This window comes from Typha angustifolia, chromosome 13, assembly GCF_048772165.1.
Source record: "Typha angustifolia cultivar Huaian chromosome 13, ASM4877216v1, whole genome shotgun sequence".
In the NCBI taxonomy this organism is placed as follows: domain Eukaryota; kingdom Viridiplantae; phylum Streptophyta; class Magnoliopsida; order Poales; family Typhaceae; genus Typha; species Typha angustifolia.
The window spans coordinates 14348436-14361705 of NC_133251.1; the positions used below are offsets into that span (position 1 = coordinate 14348436).

A 13270-nucleotide genomic window follows, 5' to 3' on the forward strand; every position below is an offset into this window, starting at 1 on the left:
CTTGACGTCGATTACATTTACACCCCCAACGTACTGACAAAAAGAAAATAAAAGTAAACTATACATTTACATTCTACACCCTGTTGCGTGGATGGCCAGGAACAGGCCACTTGTGCCATTTTAAATGTGCGAAGTTGCAAATAAAAAGAGTACCTAATTCCGCACCCAGACAGGGATGGGTGTCATCACTATTACTATGAGATGGCGAGTCTCTTACCACGTTCAATGGCTGTGGATGAGGCGTTTGAGGACCAAGGGATATATATATATATATATATTTTTTTTTCTCTTTTCCTTTCTATCTATCTTTCTTTCACAGGGCCCCTGTTGTTGTTGTTGTTGTCGATGGTTTCCTAATTCCACAATCTACACTGACACCCACCGCGAGAATGGAGAATAATTGCAGTTGGAAAGAGAAGTAGGTCGAGGATGTAAGACCATAATGTAGGTGGGTAATATACAAAGGCTCAGAGGAAATAATGATTTTAACCCATGATTGGCAGAGGATAATCTCGACCAAAATCTTGATTATTTTATGTTGGGAAAGATAAGTCTCTATCAGGGACCGTAGTTGATGAAATAATATGATGCTTGTCATATACTCTTTTGTTGAATTGATGGACCCGTGTTTGCATTGCTAACTTTCTTGTCCATTTAATGGACAAATAATTTAAGGCTGACAGCTAAGAGATATCCTCAATACAAGATGGGATCTAGAAGAAGATAACAATTTTGAGTCCTTTTCAAGTGAATGTGAGGATATCAAACTTTGTTATGTTACAGTGAAAAAGTCACATATGATGAATTGGTGGAGCTATGTTGACATAGAACAGCAGCCAAAGAGGATAATACTCACTACTGAAACCAGCAGATTGAACGAAGACAAATATCCTCGACTGCTGTTTATACTCTCACTGCTGTAAGGCAAGCTAAGAATACACAGATATTAATACATACAAAAAACGGCAGGAAGATTCTTACGAGCATGCTGACTGATGAGTTTGGTGCTCCTGAGCCGAGGTTTAATTCCAAGCACTCTGCAGACAAAACATCAGAAACAATATGACTGATGATTTGGTTATTAACAGAGTTCAAGAAGGCTTAACGTTGTTCATGATACCACAATCGACTCTTATAAAGCTCACCTTAATCCTCAAGCTGCTGATTCTGGACCGGGCGTTCTCTGACCGTTGGAAGGTATTGAAAAACTACGTGCCATCACCCCAGGCGGGGTTGGCAGTGGTGATGCATTTGATGGCATATTTCTTGTTCTGGAGTACACTTGATCTCTGTACACCAAGGGGGCCGAATGAGTCATAGGATTCGGAGGTCTTCTAGGCTTTGATGAAGTGGTCGGGGGTCGAGGAAGTTCATGAAGCTCGTTAATTTTTGGTGATGAGACTGCAAGTGGAGATGCGCCAGGGGACACCTTTTGGGTTGATGCTTGAGGTGTGGAAACAAGTGTTGGCAATGCTGCAGAAGAATTACTTGTCAATGGACCAGAGAAAGCTTCTCTCTTGATCTTTTTCATATCAGAAGCATTTTGAGGACTATGGCCTGGTAATCCCAGCCCCTCATTCGAAGGAGGCAACCTCGTTGGCCCACTGTTTGTGTTACACTCTTTAAGAACTGATGACTGTGAACTCGTTGGTCTGGTGGGAATTGGTAGTTCATTATCCCTTAAGTCTCTCGTCTGCAATGGAGATGAATGCCGCAGTTGCGTGGGCCGGGCACCCTTGTTGCTTTCCAGAAGACTTTGAGGGATAGGATTGACTGACCCTGGCAAAGATGAGCTCCTGGTTTCACATGGCGTAGGTAGAACATAAGTGTGCAACTTCCTTGTCGAGGAAGGTCGCATCTCCTTTGTCCTTTCTGATGCCTCGGACTTCTTGTCAGTGAAGAGCGGTGCAGAATAGCTGCCAGCCCTTGATCTTGCATTGGAGGAGACAAAATCTGCATGTCCTCTGTCTAGATATTCCTGCAATTAAAGAAGAGATCAGGAAATCAGAGTTGCAGGATAGAAACCAAACTACTTATGTGATTCCAAGTTTCAACTAGTACTAGGTCATGCTTCAGATTTTGTGCAGAATATCCTGACAGAAGCTTGTTAGTGCATCTTCTTACCTCCATTGAGTTTCTAGATACAGAAGCAGCATCTGGAACATGATCATTTTGTCCATAGTCAAAGCTCAGTTCCCCATCATCACTGCCATCATAACCATCATCATTGTCATCTTCATCATCTTGATCATCCTCATCCGATTCTTCATCAGCAAGACCTCTGAAATTATAGTCAATATGTTGTTGTTCGGCGACTACTTTAATGTGCGGCTCCACCACCTCAAGAGATTTGAATCCTTTTCTAAAGAAACTCAACTGGTTCAGAGAAGAAGAGAATCAATGGCATTAGCCCATTGCATATTAGTATATCACTTCCCTTCTATTACACTAAAGTACTTATGTAACAAGTTTGAAAACCACCTGGGCGGCATGGTGTCGAGCAGCCTGTGTCAGAAGACTTCGAAACTGTCCTTGCTTTAGTGATTTCAACCGAAACACAAAGAGAGTTGCCTCCTCCTGGTAATCTTCTTGAGCTTGTTGTAATTGCTCTGAAGAGAATGTTTCACCTTTGGTATGCCTTGACCTTCCTTTATCTCTATCTACCGCTAACATGAACTTATACAAATCCCTGTACATGATACGCTAAATTTGAGATAGAGATCATGGCAAGGCAGGATGAAAATCCAGGCAAGTTTCATACCTTTTGTCATCACATTGACGCTTCATCTCCTGCATTGGCAATAATGACATTAAATTAACAATTATTTGCTTTCTATGACAATTATATATCTTGTTTCTAAAATTTAAATATACCACATACAGTCAAAAAGAACATTTTGTGAAAAGAAGCCCGATGATGTAAAAGTAATGTAGTAATAAACAGTATCAAGGATTTCTGTCCAGGTCGCACATACTATGGCAGCCGGCAGGTATAATACTGGTTGGTCCCAATTATTTCTGCTGATCCTTGAAAACAAAATTCAGCACCTTCAATTATTGAAATCTTCTGTAATCATGCTACAGCTTGATACTTATCATAACCACAAGAAAACAATCATATATTTGTCTATTTAAAAGTCCCGTTATAACCAGAGAATTTTAGGGGGAGTAATAATACCAATGAGCTTCCTAACATACGAATATGACAAAATGTTGAAGACTTGAAGTTCGCTCAGAACCAAATCAATGACTAAAAAAAACATAATGATCTTCAGCATCTCTTGACTGCATCCACATGTTCCTATACCACTATAGTCTGAAGAACATCTAAATAGCATGTATTAGTGATTAGATGTTCCATTGAATTTTAGTCTGATCACCCATTCACTCTACTCAAATCAAAGAGAAGAAGATAAAATGAAGAAGTGCAAACCTCTACAGTTTGAAGCTCCTTGAGAAGAGATTCTGATGGGGTCGTAATGGTCTGAATGACATGACCACGCTGGGGATGGAAAATAATAGGGAATTAAACAATTGAACTGAAACATTCTAAAATATTAATATGCCAAGTTACCAGTTCAGAGAAAAGCAACAAGGAACTTACATAGCTGTCAACAAGTTTCTGAAGTTCAAATTGTACTTTCCCAAGCATCAACAAGACCCTTCCTGAATGCATCAATGAAGTACTATAATGTGTCAAATAGAAAATAGTGTATTACAATGGATAGGTGTAAGTGCAATCCATCACAAGGGGACTAAAAGAACCTGATAGACTAAGAAATGATGACATAAGTTAAAAAAGAACATTGCCCAAATTAGAGATCAACAAAAAACGTATACAAATGAATCCTAACTTATTAGGACATAATCAGTATGTGTCTGTTATGTGTGTGTGTTCAAATTATGAGGCTAACTTGTGGACCTGGTTACACAATAAACCAACTCAAATCATTTCACTAAATGGATCTGGTAAACAAACAGATAACAGATTAACTGACAAAAATTAACTAAAAGAAACAAATTATGATAGAGGATATAATTGTAGTGGTACTTGGGTTCCCCAGTAAAGCTCAATCTATGGTTAAATTTGTGAAGGAGCAACAATTGCTCCTTTATATCAAGTATCTGACTTAGCGAAAAGCACTACAAATACAGGAGGAGAAGAAAATTTTGATGCAATTACCACTTTCTTCATCATCATTTAGAGCAATTTTTTCAAGAAGACAGGTACCCATTTCCCGCAGAGACTCAGAGAATTCTGTGAAAACATGATTGAAGCTTTCAGAACAAAAAAAACAGGTAGGTATAGGTACAGAATGTACCTTGAAATGATGTTATGCTTCTCAAACTACTAAAGAGTCAAGACATTTTTCATATTTGAGTATATACTTTGTAAATTTTTCTAACAATTTAAAGCATAGTTATATCTTGAACAACAAGAAACAGAAAAATTCAGGAGTAAGTATATGACCCTGCATACCCCGATCCTAGGTAAACCAATAAACCATGCCATATAGACAAGGGGTTGGCGGACTCCGCACAAGGTAGGATGATAGACATAAACGGCATGGAAAATCATCAAAATGTTTCCCTGTATGGGGCCAATAGGGCACCAATATGGCAGGTATCAGCATGCCAACTTGCACGCACAACATGAGGAATCCATGATATGTAAGTTCTCTCAAACTTCTTTCTAGGGAGGTACCAGAAAACGAAAATAGAAGAACAAATCTATCATGAAAGCCACATACCGTATGCACTATTTGCAGTTGCAGCAGCAGCAGAAAGCAAGCTATCATAACAATTCCTCATGTCAAGCATGTCCTGCAAAAGAGAATCAGTCATTTTGAGGCAAATTGCCTGCAAATTGCAGCAAGGAGATCAAAGTTTGGCAAGGTAAACCAGCATGATAATTTATAGAATGAAGTAATACTACTCAGTCAATAGCCCCATCGCTTGGATTTACTTTTCAATTGAGTTTCAGTTTAGCTAACTTGCTTTATATAAGTCAAATTCCAACACTTTGTAACAAATATAGACCAATGACATCAATCAAAGTTTCCTCCGACGGTTCTTAGATCCTTACAGAATAGAGGGAAACTACTATATGGAAGGAAAAGGATACTCCTCATTGTTGCATTGCAGCAGCAAGGATGTAAAATGCAAGGGGGAATTGCGTCATTCAGCATTCTTCCTACCAGTTACATTGAAATCCACGGAAATATAAATTTCAACACGCTACGAGTCCAAGCTGGCTATAAGATCCAAAATTTGACCCAAAAAGACTCTATTTTATATGTGGAAGGACGAAACTTAGATCAAAATTTAGACCTCGGTGGCCTGGAGGAGCTCGTCCTGGTGAGCCAGCGAGTGCTTGGGCGTCCTCTTTTCCTTCGGATCTTGTCGGAGTGCGAACCCTCGCAGCTTTCTCAACGACGACTTCATCTCCTTCTCAAAACCAACCAAAATATTCCGGAATGCAAAGCCAAATCCCCACAGTGATAAGGGGACCAAAAAGAAACAAGAAAAGAATGACCGGGAGAGAAACTTGTGAAACCCTAGAGATAGAGAGAGGGAGAATAGGAGGAGGAGAAGAAGAGGGAGAACAACGGGTGGATCATGGAAGCCTCTTTGGTCGGTCCTCTCTCTCTCTCTCTCTCTCTATCTACATACCCAACGAGGCAACGATGCTTCTTCTCCTTCCCATTTTAGCAAGTCCCCGGTCTAAAGCCATATAGTCAATTATACGCAATAACTACTCGTAACCACTATTCCGGCTTGTTCGCTCGGTTCTTGGATAAGCAAAAAATCTGGATAGTTTCCATTCGCAACTATATAATATTTTGGTATAGCTGTGGTTCTAAGTTGGATTGATTTAAGGATGAACATTAAAAAAGGTCAAATTAGGGACAGGTGATGGATAAGCTAATCCTTCTCAAACTATGGTTTGGGACCACACCGAATGCGACAAGATTCTTTCCAGAAGAGGAAAGGTGTGATGTCTTTCATGTCGGGAGGATCACTAAATTATGAGTACGGGATCGGACGATGGAGCTTTTCTTTCACATGTCGAAGATAAGGTCAACGTACCACGGTCTTATCTCGCGTGACACTTAGATCTTCTCACGAATAAGAAACAGGGAGATGAGCTGGCGTCTCCGCGATAGAGAGATTTCGGAGGAAAGCAGCAGATCCTTGGAGGATTTTTTTTTTCTTTGACCGACTTAAATATAAATAAATTTAGGTTGAGGTGGAAATAGATAGAGAAAGTTTGGGCGTGAGCCCAATAAGAATAGATGATGGGAGAAATTATTCACATATTTAATGTAACCCGGATTAAGTAGATGCAGATATCTATGTTTTTAACAGTATAGAATCTGAGATACTAACTGGATAGATGAAAAGCATTTGATAGAAGTTCCAAACAATGGCCAGGTAAAGGTTTCAGTTTTTCACATCAAAACAACTATAAGAAAAGGAAATTTTCTATGCAAAAAATACAAGCTTCAAAACAGTGGCAATTCTTGCCTTAACATAAGGGAAAACTTGTCGGGAATTTTCATTATTAAACATGACATCAAGTCCACGTTAAGCGAGCTGGTAAGAAGTTTCAGTAGATTTAAGGGAAAACTTTTTGAAGGAACTGCAGTCATCCAACTGCTATAAAAGAATGATAGAACCTCTATGCAAGATCTGGAATATTAGATCGCTGGTGGCAGGGGCTGATACACATTCTTTTCCCTATGTGTATATTATCAAATTAAGCAGCTGCTGCCATAGGAACGGATCTGTAGCATGCTCGCTTTGCTGCACGGACAATATCGTCAACCTGAATTCAGAAATAAGAGGCATAAGGAACAGAAAGAATCTAATCTCCATCTGAGAAATCATTAGTTTGTTATGTTGGTTATTTTCTCCTGAAAATATTTGTAGCCTTTTTCCAGAAAACTGCACGTAAACAACCTGTGGAACAGCCATCCTCTCAAGGTTTGCAGCGTAAGGCATTGGAACATCAGCTCCAGCAATCCTTTCAACCGGTGCATCCAAGTATTCGAAGCTTTCCTCAACAACGGACATGCTGTAAAGGAATGTCAGTTCAGGACCTGAGTTTGTGTGTGTGTGTGTGTGGTGTTTGTGTTTGTGTTTGTGTGTGTGTGTGTGTGTGTGTGTGTGTGTGTGTGTGTGGTGTTTGTGCGTGTGCGTGTGCGTGTGCGTGTGCGTGTGCGTGTGCGTGTGTGTGCGTGCGTGTGTGTGTGTGTGTGTGTGTGTGTGTGTGTGTGTGTGTGAGAGAGAGAGAGAGAGAGAGAGAGAGAGAGAGAGAGAGAGAGAGAGAGAGAGAGAGAGAGAGAGAGAGAGGTAACCATATTTCAGCACATATGCCATGCTGTGGGAAACCTTCTTCAACGGTTACCAGTCTGTTTGTTTTCCTTACAGAGGCATTGATAGTGGCCCTGTCTAGTGGCCTAATTGACCGGAGATTTATAACCTAATATACATATTTTCTGTTAACTAGAGAAACAGAAGTAAGATCAAATGTAAACTGATATTTTGGTTATGCTGAAAGTTTGCTCATGTTTTCCAGATGTTATTACCTCAGCACTGATTCCTTCCTTTGATAATATCTCCGCAGCCTGAACATGAGCCATTATAAATGAGATATTTCAAGTAGAAAGTGAAGCAAATACTAATATCCATTTAGTGAAGAAATGTAAAGCATGTCGCAGGCACATATAAGAACTGCGATAAAAAGGATTCAGGCCAACTAGCTAACTAGACAATAAAGTCATCTTCAGCTATTAAATGTCCAGAAAAAGTAATGTTTAAAGAGGCTGTCATTTGAATTCTACGTTCTCCAAGTAAGCAAATTGCACCCTCCAGCTCAAAATGACTGCAGTGTTAGTGTTTAAACATTATATATTAAGAGTGAGGATAAACGGAATATCATGTTTCATGCCATGACAAGACCTGATTTACCCAAATTCAAGAAAAACTGAAAATACTATTCAGAGATAATCCAGTAGATATATGCAGAGATGTAATGATTTACACACCTGAAGGGCATATCCAACCATCTTTGAGAATGCCGTAATTGTGACGTCCTTTCCTTCTCGTTCTATCTGCAACGGAGGAGAACATAACAGGAGCTTGTCACTAGAGAGAGAGAGAGAAAGAGAGTTTAGGACTGTCAGCAAATGTAATGTGTATACCTTAGCTTTCCCAATTGGAAGACAGAAACTAGAATCCAGAACTTCAGCTGAAACAGGGAATGACTCTCCATATCTGAAAGACAAAATATACAAATTTAGAGCTCATATATCATGCAAATGTTCACTTCTTATATCATGGAGGCACAGCACCACATACAGTAGCTCATTTTCAAGAAAAACAACAGGATCTGGATCTCTTATTGCTGCTTTTAGCAAGCCGCGAGCATCTTCAGATGAATAGGGGGTTAGCACCTTCAATCCAGGGACATGTGCATACCAAGCAGCATAGCACTGAAAATGAATAAACAGTGAGCAACTCTTCTGACAGCTTATTAGTGCTGCTACTTGCAAAAAGAAGAGCAATCACTGCAGATATTTGAATAGATGATATAGAAGTTAAATAAGCAGGACATAGAACGGAAGCAACACAACTATTAGGATGTTCTATACTCCTATCTTAATTAACTATAGCCTGCATAGTTTATTATTTTATGGGGTTTAACTGGACCTGGCTTGTATAACATCACCAAAAAAACAATCAGCAAACTACGAAATCAAATTGCTTTATCACTTGCAACCAGATTCTCTCTTGGACATGCCTTAGATTAAACTGCTTCTCTATTTTAGTGTTGCTTTCAAAAGACGCCGAGTAATATAAGTGCACAAAGCCATCAGCCAAACTAGCTTTTCTATGACAAGCTTGAAAACTGCAAACACAGCACAATATGCTATGATGCTATCTCTTCTGGCCTCATAAAGCAAAGCATACCATAGAGAATATACATGTCCACAATGATCTGTAAGGTCCAAAATAGCAAGAATAAATCCAGTAAAAGAACATTATAGAGCAATTACATAGATGATCTTAAGTTTATAATTTACACAATAAAATGAAAAGGGAGAAGCATAAGAACATGAGCTCACAAAAATACAAGCTATACAAACCAAATGGGTCACTGCTTGCCTCCACAGAAATTCTTATCATCACGATGTCACGATGTCAGACCTTACAATATTATAGTGATCACAGTTAGTCATGCTCATAGATTCTCCTCATATGGCAAGCTGCTCTCAGGTAGACCACTAAAAGTAGATACTTTCTGGTCAACTTCTTTGCATTAGATAGATGCTTATCTTCTTAATAGTATAATCATATGTATAGAACACCTGATTTTCTAGAGCAACTAAAGGAAACAAAAAATGAACATGACTATAGAATTAGAATCTAATCTGCAAAGTCACACACCTGTGAATGCTGAGCCCCAACTCCAGCCGCAGCACCATTTGGTCCTCTGAAAACAATTGGAACATTTATCTGACCAGCTGACATGTAGTTTGATTTCGCAGCAGAATTGATAATGTGGTCAATCGCCTGCAATACATAGAGAAGTACACATACAAGACAGCTGTGGCATTTGTTCCAGAAGTAAAATATACAACATCTTATTGCTACAAAAAGCATGAAATCAGCCAGTGTAGGATAAAAGACTTTTGCTATTGCAGAGAGTTATAAAGTTTGAATCTGTGACATGTCATATTCCTGAATTCACTAAAATGCAAAAATTTCTCCATGAATTACAAGTTCCAGGATAAATTATTTTACCAGACTTTAAGAAGTTCTGGGAAATTTTTAAAAAAAATTGGTGTAAGATAACAAGACTTATAAAGTAGAAAACAGAGAAAGCTTAAATTATAGTGAAATGGGACATAGAAATTTAAGATAAAGCCTAAATTAATACAAGGGATCAGTGCTCCCCTTGACCCTTGGAGATTGAATTCTAAGCATGAATTGCAAGTAAAAGCTATGATCAAATTTCTAAACTGACAAATGATTGATCTAGCAAGTTAGCATATTCACATAAGCGAGGACATGGCAAAGTTAGTAGCCTAATAAATAGATTGATATCAAATTAATAAGCCACAACCAAAAGTCTATGTATGATCAATTTGATGTCTACTAAAATGTCACAAGTACACCAAGTAAATACAAATAAATCATGATTAATGAGTAAATATTCAAGATCTGGCACCACCAGCCAATGCCAATCAATTTAGACTGATGGAGGAATCTATCATTAAAAAGTAAACATTCACACTACTGTCTTAGCTTTCTTTGATATCATTAGCCTCATATTGGTCAAACAGATAGTAATGCCAAAATAGTATAACACAAAAACACTAATAAAGACTGTATAGCAATACTTGATGGAACCATCCATTGGAAGAAATCAGTAATAGGTCTACATATGAACTGTGTTAATCTTGGTTGTCTGTATAAAAGATGAATATATGTGGTATTTGATAAAAGAACTTGAAATCAGTAATAGGTCTACATAGGAACTGTGCTAATCATGTTTGTCTGTATAAAAGATGAATATATATTTGATAAAAGAACTTGCAGGACCAACTCACAGCATGGCATCGTCCATGAATCATTGAGATAATGTTAAAACTTTAGAAAGAGAAGCCTGTCATCCACTTGCAAGATTAAGTGAAAGATAAACCTACCCTTTCAAACATAAAGATTATGCACATGCAGATAAAACTCGAATATGTCCTAGGAACAAGATGATTTATATATAGAGGGAAATATGCAATCTAGGGAACCAATTTTTCCTGCAATTCTGAAAGATAAGATAAAGCTTTCTTTAAAAAAGGAAAGGAGGAAAAAACTGCAGCACATCTACTATGGGAATAAATATCTGTTACTGCCACTGTGCCGCATTTTGCTTAACCGAATGATTCTTAGGAAATAATTGAATATGAATTCCACAAGAACTGGAATGGTCATCATCAAAATACTAGACCAACTTGCATAGTTCAAACTTAATAAAATTAGACAAAAACTCATCAACTCCAACAAGACGAAAGCAAGTAAAACATTTTATGTTGAACAGCTAAAGATTTTCATAGTTCAACATCTAGAGAGATTCAGCCAGCAGCTGTGTATATCCTAGCTACTTTTCTCATGAAGGCTTGCAAAATAATATATAAGTTCAATTGGTCAAAAGTGATCAAATCCATGCCTAAAGAAGACCTTTCAGTTCCACAATTTTATTAAATCCTGTCAAATATTTCAACTGCATAAATGTTGGTAAACAGCTTACCTGCATTGAGAAGTTGAATGTCATAAATTCTATAACAGGTCGAAGACCATGATAAGCTGCACCAACTCCAATTCCAGTAAATCCAGCCTGCAAAATGAGATCATTGATTAGAGTTGATTTTTACTCTCATGAGAATCTGCATCTGTATGAAAGACATCAAATAGCTCAAAATGTCCAACTCTTATAGCAGAAGAAAAATCCTGGCGAACAAAAGAAAGAAAGCAAAATACAACCTCTGTGATGGGAGTATCAAGAACTCTCTCAGGACCATATTTCTCAAGCAAACCCTTGGAAATCTAGCAGAAACAACAGAAAGAGAATAGATACACAATTAAGATAAGAAAAGGCCATCAAGTATGTAGAAGTGGAGCCAGCCTCATATTTTACAAAGCCAAGAATTATTACCTTGTAAGCACCTTGGTATTCTCCAACCTACAAGACAAATATTATCATTTAAATGAGAGAAATAGATGGACCAGAATAAAAGTCAACTTGCTTTTCCCAGAGTTACCTCTTCACCCATCAAGAAAACTTTAGGATCTGCAGACATCTCCTCATCAAGTGCAGAGTTCAAAGCATCACGAACAGTCATCTATACAAAGTACAAAGAGAATCAAATCTCTTTCTTGTTTACCAAGTCAATCAAAAAGCCACTTGACTATAGTAAGAAACGTTAAAATGACAGACCCTATAATGTTTTAAGAACCTCCATACTGAAGCAAAACATGTCATATATTTTGATGCATATAAGTAACCTTCTTTGAGAACCATATGAAACTAAATTCATCAACTAGAATCAACCACATGAAATTTGCTACAAGATACAAAATAACAAACAAAGAAAACATTTAAAATTAAGTCATATTGACGAGCATTTAAGGCCAAATTGGCATAACCATCAAGGAGGTATTCCATAAATTATAAATCTCTTATTACTAGCGGAATGATACAACAGTTAATAAAATTCAGTCGTGACGGTCACTGAAATCTGTAAAACTATGAACTTCCTCAAATGACCGACATAGAAACCCATTAAAATTACCTCTTTCGCGGCAGCTGAGTAATTTCTCTGGACAACGGATCCAATGGGTCCAATCCTCTGTATCACCTGCCCTAAAATCTGGCAAAATCGACAACAATGCGGGGTACGATTCAGTTAAAGAACCCATAAGAACAGCATCAACCAACGATCGACGACTCAAAACTTAATAAGAGCAAATAGGCAACAAAAATAAAGAACAAATTTCTTCTCACCGAAGGAGGGAAGCTCCCACATGCGATCTTTCTCCTCCCGACTCCCAACATCTTCCTGTCGATCAAATAGTCCAGATAAATTATCACGGGACCAAGAAAAGTTCACAAAATCTAATGACAAGATAAATTCTAGCGTCCGATTCGACTAAATAAATCGGAAAAAAAATCGAAGAAAAAAAGGTTAAAAGATGGAAAGTCCTGGATCTCAATCTCTACACTTTAAATCGGAAAAAAAAAATCGAAAAGGGATTATGTTGATTAAGACTCACAAGAGTGAATCGCGTAAAAAACCTAGGATTGGAGAGAGGGATGAAAGAGAAGTGACGAAGATTTGGGCTACAGGGAGAAGAGAAGGCAACGAACAAGTTGGAGAAGTCTACCGATATTTTTATGATGAGTTTTGCATAAAACACCCTGGAAATGTCATTATTGCTTACTATTTTTGACCGATGGGGTGTATACATCGGATCTGCCCACCTACTTCAAAATAAATAAATCTATAAATAAAAGTTAAATGCACTTTGCCTTTATGTAATTACACATAATATTTATTTGCTTGTATAAGTTTTTATACCAAATCAGTACATGACATAAGCTTCCAAACTGATTTAGAAATTTCTTGTTTAAGTAATCAAATAACTTTTTTTATATATAATTAAATTTATTTTTTTAAATTAAGATTAATTAATTGAGTTCGAGACT

General features: G+C 37.8%; 2 protein-coding genes and 1 long non-coding RNA gene across 3 annotated transcripts; 1 reads left to right on the forward strand and 2 right to left on the reverse strand.

The window, feature by feature from the left end:
- Positions 1-646: 646 nt before the first annotated feature.
- Positions 647-6248, reverse strand: LOC140773378 (uncharacterized protein At2g33490-like). The gene is made up of 10 exons (XM_073115893.1): positions 5332-6248; positions 4752-4824; positions 4184-4258; positions 3605-3666; positions 3434-3502; positions 2762-2790; positions 2482-2689; positions 2125-2376; positions 1146-1978; positions 647-1037 (listed from the first exon to the last, which is right to left on the reverse strand). Exons 1-9 carry the CDS (start codon positions 5443-5445, stop codon positions 1154-1156), a joined length of 1707 nt encoding a protein of 568 aa, XP_072971994.1. The 5' UTR covers positions 5446-6248; the 3' UTR covers positions 647-1037; positions 1146-1153.
- A 287-nt stretch (positions 6249-6535) lies between these two features.
- LOC140773379 (pyruvate dehydrogenase E1 component subunit beta-1, mitochondrial) lies at positions 6536-12958 on the reverse strand. Its single transcript, XM_073115895.1, has 15 exons — positions 12838-12958; positions 12569-12623; positions 12357-12434; positions 11826-11906; positions 11720-11746; positions 11548-11610; positions 11315-11401; positions 9454-9579; positions 8365-8498; positions 8208-8280; positions 8052-8117; positions 7593-7631; positions 7362-7486; positions 6964-7078; positions 6536-6829 (listed from the first exon to the last, which is right to left on the reverse strand). The coding sequence occupies exons 2-15, from the start codon at positions 12617-12619 to the stop codon at positions 6761-6763; spliced, it is 1134 nt and encodes a 377-aa protein (XP_072971996.1). The 5' UTR covers positions 12620-12623; positions 12838-12958; the 3' UTR covers positions 6536-6760.
- Positions 7042-7360, forward strand: LOC140773380 (uncharacterized). Its single transcript, XR_012106452.1, has 2 exons — positions 7042-7185; positions 7289-7360. It is a non-coding gene; the product is annotated as an uncharacterized lncRNA (long non-coding RNA).
- Positions 12959-13270: the final 312 nt, after the last annotated feature.

What these genes read in the sequence shown, in the direction of transcription:
- LOC140773378 (XM_073115893.1), bottom strand. Translation starts at nt 5,445, where the DNA reads ATGAAGTCGTCGTTGAGAAAGCTGCGAGGGTTCGCACTCCGACAAGAT. An exon ending in AGGAGCTTCAAACTGTAGAG is followed by an intron (nt 2,791 to 3,433) that starts GTTTGCACTTCT and finishes TTGCCAATGCAG; the next exon opens with GAGATGAAGCGTCAATGTGA. An exon ending in CTCGACACCATGCCGCCCAG is followed by an intron (nt 2,377 to 2,481) that starts GTGGTTTTCAAA and finishes TCTCTGAACCAG; the next exon opens with TTGAGTTTCTTTAGAAAAGG.
- LOC140773379 (XM_073115895.1), bottom strand. Translation starts at nt 12,619, where the DNA reads ATGTTGGGAGTCGGGAGGAGAAAGATCGCATGTGGGAGCTTCCCTCCT. An exon ending in TTGATACTCCCATCACAGAG is followed by an intron (nt 11,402 to 11,547) that starts GTTGTATTTTGC and finishes CTCATTTTGCAG; the next exon opens with GCTGGATTTACTGGAATTGG. An exon ending in TGGTTGGATATGCCCTTCAG is followed by an intron (nt 7,632 to 8,051) that starts GTGTGTAAATCA and finishes GCTCATGTTCAG; the next exon opens with GCTGCGGAGATATTATCAAA.